At 46.3% G+C, this 10,000-nt stretch overlaps 1 protein-coding gene across 2 annotated transcripts in view; it reads right to left on the reverse strand.

Annotated features, from left to right (window-relative positions):
* shc2 (SHC (Src homology 2 domain containing) transforming protein 2) overlaps window positions 1-6,639 on the reverse strand; it is a 19,643-nt gene extending 13,004 nt beyond the window's left edge. Inside the window, exons 1-3 of one of the 2 annotated variants that reach the window (XM_080535455.1) lie at window positions 6,581-6,639; window positions 3,968-4,030; window positions 2,245-2,517 (exon numbers count right to left, since the gene is read on the reverse strand). In XM_080535455.1, coding sequence (XP_080391581.1) covers window positions 2,245-2,388 — 144 coding nt within the window. In that variant the 5' untranslated portion in view covers window positions 2,389-2,517; window positions 3,968-4,030; window positions 6,581-6,639. Of the gene's footprint in view, window positions 1-2,244; window positions 3,224-3,967; window positions 4,031-6,580 lie in introns of those variants that run through there. The other variant, XM_080535454.1, reaches the window with a different exon arrangement.
* Window positions 6,640-10,000: the final 3,361 nt, after the last annotated feature.

A 10,000-nucleotide genomic window follows, 5' to 3' on the forward strand; every position in this document is an offset into this window, starting at 1 on the left:
ACACCACAGCTGTTATTAAGACATGGCATGAGCCTGACTCCCGGGGTTGGTTGGCTGGCTGGCTGGCTGGCTGGCTGGCTGCGTGGGCAGAGAGGAAGCTTCTGTGACAGGGAGGAAACTGCCTCTGTCTCCCTCCAGCAGAGCAGAATGTGAGAGACCGTGGGGGGGCACGGTGACGGAGAGAGGGGGGAGAGAAAGGGCCGAGCGCAGCAGAAATGTGCCTGTCCTACTGACACTAATGCATTCACCGCGGCTTCTCCTCCCCGCGCAAACCACCACACAGTATAGAACACACGCATGACACATGACACGCCATACATGTACATGGGTCTGAGTGTACTAGTGGAGCAGGGGGGAGGTGAAGGTGGAGGCAGAAATCAGAGATCCCTTCCATGCGTTTACAATGAGCCCGTCCTCCGAATAATTCTACCTCCCGCTAGCCTCCACTGAGATATCAGAGGACGGGGCTCATTGGAACACACGGAACGGGAAGTAACCGTGTCGTGTTTTTAATAACCACTCCTATTCCGTTCCGCGCGTTCCAATGAACCTGTACTCCGATTCCCCTTCACCAGCCTCCCCTCCCCTGGAGTATACTGTGTGTGAGCTGAATCGAAGTCGGACTGTCATCGACGGCAACAGAGTGCTAATGGCAGGCTAAACGAAAGGGCTCTCGTCTCTCTCGTGCTGCACGTCGAGGCTGTGTAGAGGAAGGGTCAGGCGTGGTTGACTGGCGAGGTGTGAAGGTGGTGAAAGCTAAAGCCGGACGGAGGGGGGGGGGGAACCCCTCCGCTGAGAGCCTTCTTCTGCCCGGACGGCGGATGCTACTCAACGTTAATAAAGACGGACTCCGCCGGGTCTCTCTCCTGCGGCCCAGTGCCGTGCCACCGTCCTGCCTCCTTCCGCCTCGGCCACATGTGATCCAAATGACTGTGATTAAAAGTAATTGAATAGAGGGGAATGAATGGTGCCCTGTGTAATGTCGTTAGAAAGCGTGCCTGGGCCCTAGACTGGGCTAATCAAGGGCCGATGTGGTTTGGTTGAGGGTTGGGGGGGTGGGGTGAGGGGGGGGGGGGGAGGAGGGGGTTGAGAGGGCTGCGGGGGGGTGGAGGGGTGGAGGGGGATCGCCGAGGGGAGATCATTGACATTGACGTCAAACAGTCTGCTCAGGACGGTAACCCTTTGTGAGACATCTTCAGCCTGCGCCCAGCAGACACTCAGGGAAATGAGAACGCCTCTCTGCCAGACACGTGGGAGTAATGACAACACAAAGACACCTCTTCCGCTGAACAATGCAAGCTTTTTTGGGGGGGTGGGCGAGAGCTCATCCTTCCCTGATGCTAAGTGTAGTTTGTTTGACCCGATGTGAGATAAAAACAAGAAGAAACAAACTCATGCAGGACTAGTGTCCTAGCCATGACCATTAGACAGCTAGGGTATGATTAGCGATTGCGTGTGTGAAATCGTACGATGCACTTTGGCGTAAACAATCTGACAAACCCATCAAACACGCCACTCCCACACACACATACACACACACATACACACACACACACACACACACACACACACAAACTGCACACAAAAGCACTTGATTTAAACCAGAGATGGAGAGCACATTAAAAACATGGTGCATTGTACACAATAACAATTGCAGATCAACTTACATTGTGTATGGCAGCTCATAGGGATTTACCATGTGCATTTTTATGTCCCTGTTTATAATAATTGAATTGTTTATTCCCCCCCACACCCTGAAAAGCCTGTAGGATGACGCAGTCTCCCATCCACACAAAGCCATCTATCTGGATTAAATTATGTATTCCTCAGATCAGGCTCACACACACAGTCCAGCTGCATAACAAACTGCCTGGCAGTCTGCTGTTGTACTGTGTCCCATACAAGCCCACAGAGGGTGTTGTCAGAGATGAATGTTCGCAAGGAATGAAATGTCCTTTATGGAAATATATCCATTGTTAAAGCCTGAATACCACAAGGAGGTTTGAATTGATCACGGCCCTGCAGGTGTGTTGCTCAACAACATCCCACTGTACGCAATGTGACATTTCAATCACGCAACAACAATCGACAGGCAAGACAAACGAGCCCTGACACACACTCAACACACTCGAGTGTTGCGACACAGAGCTTCTACATCAACATTTCCACAAACAATCATGCATAAACTGAAACATAAAACCCGTTGAGGTTGACACAGAAGAGAGGAGGAGGAGGATGACTCACCCTGACGATGTAGGAGGCCCCTGTCCCTGTGATCTTCTTGTCCGGGTGCAGCCATCCCTGAGTAGGCTTGTGGATGAAGTTCCCCTTCTGGTTGAAGTCCTCCCCTCCCAGCCACATGCCCTCCACCCTGGTCCTGCGGCTCATCCCTGCCCTAGAGTTGAAGCTGCTGTGGCCCCCGGGGCTCCCGTGTGTCTCCGCGACCCCCCCGCCGCCGCTAGAGCCTCCCGGGCTGCCCGAGCCCTGTTGGACCGCCGCCCTCTGCCTGCTGATGGCCTGTAGGGAACAGGGGGTGACACACACAGGGTCACAGGAGTTCAGCACGGCGGTCAGGCTGGCCACGGGGCCGCTGGAGGAGGAGGAGGAGGAGGTGGAGGCGGAGGGAGCCGCCGCCGCCTTGCCAGAGTCCTTGCTGGAGCCGGAGCCGGAGCTGGAGTTGGACGGGCTCCGGCTGAGCAGGGAGTTGGAGAACTTCCACTGGGGCATCCTGGGGATGAGCATGCAGAAGGTGGTGGTGCCGTCCTGGTCCCCGTCCAGGCTGGGGGAGTCGGCCAGGGCCGCGGCGGCGCCAGAGGAGGAGGACCTGGGGGGGGTGGGCTCTAGAGGAGGCAGGGGGGGCAGCGGCAGGCTGGGAGGAGCGGAGGAGGAGGAGGAGGAGGGGTGGACGACCGGGGTGGCCACCACTTTCCCACTCATGGCTAAGCTCTGCATCAGGTCGTCGGAGGAGGAGGTCACAGAGTCGTTGCGAAAGCGGCCATACTTTGGCTTAAGTAGCATGCCCGGAGGAGCAGCCTGGAGCAAAGAGGCTGAGAGGAGGAGGAGGGGGAGGATGGCAGACGGAGGATGGGGGAAAGGGGAAAGGGGAGAGGGGAGGAGGAGGGGGGGAGAGGCGGTGTGTTGGAAGAGAGGGGAAAAAATCGGGCAAAATCTTCCCCCGAAAAGAGTGGTATCCCTCCCTGTCAGTGTTGACTGAGCGCTGTCCGGTCCTCTCCCACACACACACGCGCGCTCTCTCACTCTCACGCCGCTCTGCATCTGAGCTAGCCCCACTCCCGCCTGCTGCCTTGCACTGGCTCGCTCGCCCGCACGCTCCCCCACTCTCTCCCTCTCTTCCTCTCTTCTCCCTCTCTCTCTCTCTCTCTCTCTCTCTCTCTCTGGGTGATGTCATCATGTTATTGCTCGTCTATTAGCCCTGCCCTGCCCAGCTGCTCTCAGACAGCATTAGCTTACACACATCTGCCTGAGTCTCCCCGCCTCACACTCACACACACACACACACACGCACGCGCGCACGCGCGCACGCACGCACGCGCACACACACACACACACACACACAAACACACACACACGCGCGCGCACACACACACACACGCGCACACACACACACACACACACACACACACACACACACACACTCTATTCCTAAATCATTTAGCGAAAAAGAGTCAACATCTATGAATTCATATTTCACATTTCTGGGGCTAATCTGTGCTGTCAGCCTGGAAAGCACCGTGATTTCAAAAAAGGAAATAATAATGGAAAGAGAGTAAGACAGAAGGAAGGAAGGAAGGAAGGAAGGATTTCTAGTTATTAGTTTAAGCATGCCATGCTTACAAAGCCTTGTGGCACAGTAAAGCTCACATGATCTCTCCCCATGTCAACCATGAGACAGTTTTCGTCAGAGAATGGTAGCAAATAAGAAAAAAATCTAATAATTTAAATTTACCTGAAATATCCTTGTGTCTCTGTCCTCTACTCTGCTGGTTCCATTGATGCTGCAAGACGACGACTGGGAGATTGTGATGGAAATAGTATCATCATTATCATTATCAGGGTCTCACCTCACTAACCCCAACCCTTAATCTGAACACGTTTTCTGGCCCCCGACACTCTAAAGGAAACTCATTCATTGGTGTGGTGCAAGAATGGGGTTGCGCTGACGTTTAGGCAAACACTCACTGACGTCGCCAGCCCCAGTGTGACATCCTCTACTACGCTGTCATCCACAGTCAACAAACAAACAGGAAGCACAGTCTGTTCCTAGTGCTCTGTGTAGGTGGTGGCCTACCTAGCTGTGTTCTTCATAGTGTAAACTGTTTAAAAATTACTTTGGATATTCTGTGATGTATCTTTATTCCCAAGATGAAGTTCACGGCTACTTATCACATAAGGTCATTTACTGTAGGTTGTTTGGATATTGAAACATTGAACATTCATAGTAGTATATGAATTGAGTGATGACTTCATGTCATTTGTTGTGATGGACTTTTCTTTTGAAACACAGAACTACGTTTCAATGTTGTTGAGAATCACGACACAAAGTCGCTAGTCAAGCCAAAAACTCCTGCAACCCAATGGATTCAGTGAGTAATCCCCACTGCTACCTAGTTAACTATAACACTACTTTACATTGTTAGCAGGCTCACAAAACAAGCTGTATTAGATGTGTAATTGATTTAAGAAAGAAAAGTCTGATCATTATATGCCGACCAAAGGATTAGAACGTAACACAAATGTGACCACTGCAGCCTTGTCCAATCAGGTAAAGTGTATGTGTGTATTTGGGTGGGTGTGCACGAGCGTGCATGAGTGTGTGTACAAAGTGATTACATTAAGCCTAAAAATAGACAAAAAAGCGAACTAACCAAGCTAACAATGCAGCACTACATTAACTCAAGAAAGATCCAAAGCCGTCCCATCTGCCTGACCTCTGTCCCCCGTCTCCTCCCACCCCACCCCCTGTCCCCCCCCACCCTCTGTCTCCCCCCCCCCCCCCCCACCCAATCCCAGGAGAGCCGTCCGGCATCTTCTAGAGAGGCCTGGACATTTAAGCTCCCCACTCTCGCCTTCACTCATTCTCTCACTCCCTCTCTCTTACTCTCTCACTTTCTGTTACAGCAGCTGGTGAAAGGGGGAACAAGTCGGCAACCGACCAAACGTTCAGACTTTTATTCTGAAAAATGTAAATAAATTTGGAACGGAAAATTGTAGCTCTTTTGTGGGTGGTGACTTAATTTATTTCAAATCATCTTTAAAAGAGCATTGATTCAAAACACATTGTTTTACTGAGGCTGTTGTTGAAAATCAATGACAGACTCGCTAGTCGAGCCAAAATATTGTAATAATGCAATGGATTCAGACAGTTTACAGTACCAGTCAAAGGTTTGGACACACTTATCGGGGACGTGTGTCCAAGCTTTTGACTGGTAGGTACTGTATATTTTTCCGAATAAAAGTCTGAACATTTGGTCGGTTGCTGATTTTCACCAGCTTTCACTTTCCCCCTTTCACCAGCTGCTGTCACCCCTCTCTCACAGCAGGCTATTCTCAGAGGGGGGACGTCAGCAGCAGGGGAGGCTGGTCAGCAGGCAGGCAGACACTCACAGAGAGGAACCACAAAGTGGGTTAAGCTGGGATTTGGACTGCACACCTTTCTTGGAAAAATCCAGGGCAAACCTATAGTGACATCTTTCATCACAGCAGATCAGACCATCAAACCACAAGGTCATGTCCAGCCACACGCGTGTTTGATGCCATTCCTCATTGCGTTCCATGCATTACAATGAGCCCGTCCCCCGATTTCTCCCTCCACCAGCCTACCCAGACAGAAGCCTGAACAGTGGCCATAAAACATACTATACTGTACAGTAGGGACATCTTGTGTAACTAATAGAAATAGTAGGCCCTCTAACAGTAATCCATTATGTGGACCTAATGTATTGAAGGAGGCTTGTTACTCAGTTTAGGGATCAACATATCGAGAGCCAAAGCTTTATAAGGTCAACCTCTGGTATTCAAACTTGTGGTAGAAAAACATGTTTGCATGGATGATGAAATATCTAACTGAATCATCTTGTTATAGGGGGGGGGGGGGGGGCACCCACTCATGCTAGTGAGGTCACCAAGGTCACTTAGTTAGTTCAAATTGAATGAAGCCATAAAATGATCCGGTGATGTCCTCAAACTGCTCAGACTCAGAGTGGAGGATAAAAGCATTCTCTACAATTCGGTCCTCAGTGTATGTATATGGGTGTATGTGTATGTGTGTGTACCTATGTATAGGTACTTTTGTTACTGTTAAAGAGATGGACCAATTCACCAGTAACCAATAACTCTGGTAACATAAAAACGTACTAAAGAGGACAGATACAAATGTCAAGAAGTTGCTTGCTTGCTAGCAGAAGTAGGTCAACATTTGCAAAAAACGGGAGTTGTACAAAATGCAGATCATCTTAAAATGCTTCCAAAAAATGATATAAATGATATATTATAAATATATGTATTGTTTCGACAAAATAATGTATAACAATCACATGCTGGACATGAACAAAGAACTCACCTATATCAGAGATGTCAGAAGAGCAGAGAGAAGGAGATCTCGAGACCAGACACCGCCTCCAAATGAAAAGAATAGAGGATATTTATACCTCAGTTTGGACTAAAATGTGCAAACTCGCTAGATCAAGCCACACTTACCACAAGTAACACCCCCCCACCCACACACACACACACACACACAAACACACACACACCACCTCCTCCAAGCAACCAATCACATCTCACTTGCTTGTTTGTGGTAGAGAGGGATTCGAAAGTTACTGATAAACCAGATGTCATCAATATGTAGGATGTGACCGATGACTAATAAGGGGAGTAGCCTCTGGTCATGCCATACAATGTAAGGTTATTACAGGCCATACTACTACTACTACTCAGGCCCTGAACACAGCAAAGACCTAGGTTCTAGGCCCTGGACAATCTTCTAGACAATTTGATGGCAGCTACTAGATTGAAATCAAGTGCAATACTGAAACACAACTGTGAACATTTCAAACCTGCAAACTGCGACACTTTAAATGAATGTGCAATAACACTATGTGCAATATGACAACCCTCGGGTACATAAGGTTCAGAGATAGGAAATATTAGGATAGGTATAGCATAGCATAGAGTAAGCACAGTGTTTTATTTGTATAGTATAGTGGATAGTGTGGGGGGTAGTAAAAGCAACACAGCTCCTCAATCTAAGGGGTGGTCAATCTTTTCAAACATTTCAGACCAGAGGGCCTGACTCCTTATCAGAGCATAGCATTATAGTTTAGCTTTGTCTGAAACCAACTGTCAGAAAGAATATTTGAAAAGAGTGAACAACTATCTAATACCGGCGTACACACAAACAAACAAAGGAAATCATGTTGGTGATCAAATTGAATACTTCTGTAGAAACCTATTTAAAGTAAGTCGACTGATTCAGTGTACATTGAACAATGAGGAGCTACTGTGTTCAATTGGTTTTCACTAAGATGTGCCAGGGGCAAGGGCAGTCACCAGTGGAATAAGTCAAGCTGTGAATGCACCTGCACTCATTAAGATCCATTACAGAGCCAACAGATGTGATTACAATGTACAAAACTAAACTCTCTCAGGGAACTCGAGCTCTGTCTGTTACTAATTTACGAGAAAACCTTCACACACTAGGCCTATTGAAATGATTAAATCGTTTATATTTGAAGTGGTGTCTCCTGAATCATCCACTTAGAATGTAAAAGGTTAACAAACATTTAAAAAAAACAGTTATGATAATAGTAGAACTTGCTGTAACACGTGGAGTGGAGTAGACCTTGTTTATTCAATAGAATCTAGGTATCACTGATGAGTGTCTGAAGAAATCATGACAATTCTGCATGGGGTTAATAACTGTATACCCCAAATACTAAGATGAAATACAAATATGTTGCACTCTGAACTGATAGGCCAACGATTATTTGTTTATCACTCCCTCTAAAATGTCACAGGAACAAATGTGGTCGACCCCAAAACCTTTGACATTTAAGACTGTTTAGCAACATCACAAAGCAATCACATCTGCTGGGTACATTACGAACAGAATTGCAGGAAATGTAGAAATGAAGAGATATGTGTGACTACATACAGAGTACAGTGTGAGTACTGAGGACAAAAATAGCAAAACAAATGGATTTACTGTAATCTTGCCTATCGGGTTTATGCGTTTTAGTTCCAATTTGATCAACTTGAGTTTTATACATCATAGAACTAAAGTTGATCAAATCAGAAAACAAGATAGATTGATCAAGATTACTTTACTGTACGTAGCTATGGTCCCAGCATGGAACTCCTGTTGTGATGCAACACTGGAGCTAGTCTGTACTCAACAGTGTTTATGCAAGACAAGGGTTATTAAACCCCATAAATGAGAAGAGACTAGACGTGGGTCTTTTCCACCAACATCCTCCATCCTTTCTACACTGAGGAAAGTAGAGACAGTATTTACAAAAGCTGCGTCATTGACGGCTGTATTGAAGTGTCCAGTATGTCCCTCTTCAGAGATATAGTGGGATTTATTCTCCCAATTCTGGCAGGCAACAGGATACCAGGACCCAGTTGTTTACTCCTTCGCTCATCTCGTGTTGTTCTAGACAAGAGTGAATACTGAGCACGTTCTGTGTACGGATAGAAGCATTGGTGATTGGCAATACAAGCTACTACCATTGAAATTAATCAGGCGACGTCAGACTACAATGTGTCCATTCCATCTACAGTCATTGGGCAATATAGGTGACAAACAAATTGGTCAATGTTGACACATAATTGGATACAGCTGTCTTTTCACCTATCTATGAGGATTGTTATTGTTTCAGTAGATGACTTTTTGTTTGCGATGACTGATGGATAGATGATTAGTTTACTTAGACAAATGTATTTGTTGTAAGTCGCTTAGGATAAAGGTGTCTGCTAAATGCCAAAATGTAATATAAACATAGCTAGCTCATTGTTCATGCATTATTATTCATGAAGTTTTTTTGTACTGCCCCATTGCAATAGAAAAATCCATTATATTACTATCCCATGCAGGGTTTACAAATGTCAGACTTTTGGAAAGGTTGGTGGCAATAGAATGTTCAATACAGTATACTCACTTCTATACAGTATACTCACTTGTATCATGTCACAAACAAACCCTTTCATCTCCAGTCAGGCCAAACCCTGATTTCAAGACCGGATATCAGGATTAATCCACATGCTCTGCGAGCACAGGATGACACACTGCACCATGAGGACAGCTGCTATCATGTGGATGGGTTTTGGGGGCAAACTGAGCAAATTGATTGGTGTCCCCAACATCTTCACCAACCGTTTAGGGTTTAAACAACTCTTACTGTTTCTAGCTTTACGAGATTATAGGTGTAGGCCTATTTAATGTTACTGCTTCTTATAAAGTAGCCTACAACATAGGCTAGTCATTTATTGAACCTAACACAGGACAGTGAGTTGTGAGAAATGCTCCTTTATTAAATAATTAGTGCAACATCTTTATGGGTGAGATAGTTGATACTTAATCTCTATTTTTTTCAATTATGGATTGGACAGTAGGCCTACTCTACTGGAGTCACTACAGATTAATCAGGATTAATATTAATGCTCTATGAGCATGGGATCAAGCACTGCACCACAAATATAGCTGCTATCATGTTTACGGGTTTCGGGGCAAATTGATTGATGTCCCCAACACCTGAACCACAGTATGACAGATAGTACTAAATACAGGTGCAACTCCAAAAAAAAATAATATCGTGCAAAAGTTCATTTATTTCAGTAATTCAACTTAAAGGGTTAAACGTAGATATTATATAGACTCATTACATGCAAAGCGAGATATTTAAAGCCTTTATTTGTTATAAATTTGATGATTATGGCTTACAGCTTGTGAAAACCCAAAATTAAATATCTCAGAAATGTT

The sequence above is a fragment of the Nansenia antarctica genome (assembly GCF_963989245.1).
Source record: "Nansenia antarctica genome assembly, chromosome: 7".
In the NCBI taxonomy this organism is placed as follows: Eukaryota; Metazoa; Chordata; class Actinopteri; order Argentiniformes; family Microstomatidae; genus Nansenia; species Nansenia antarctica.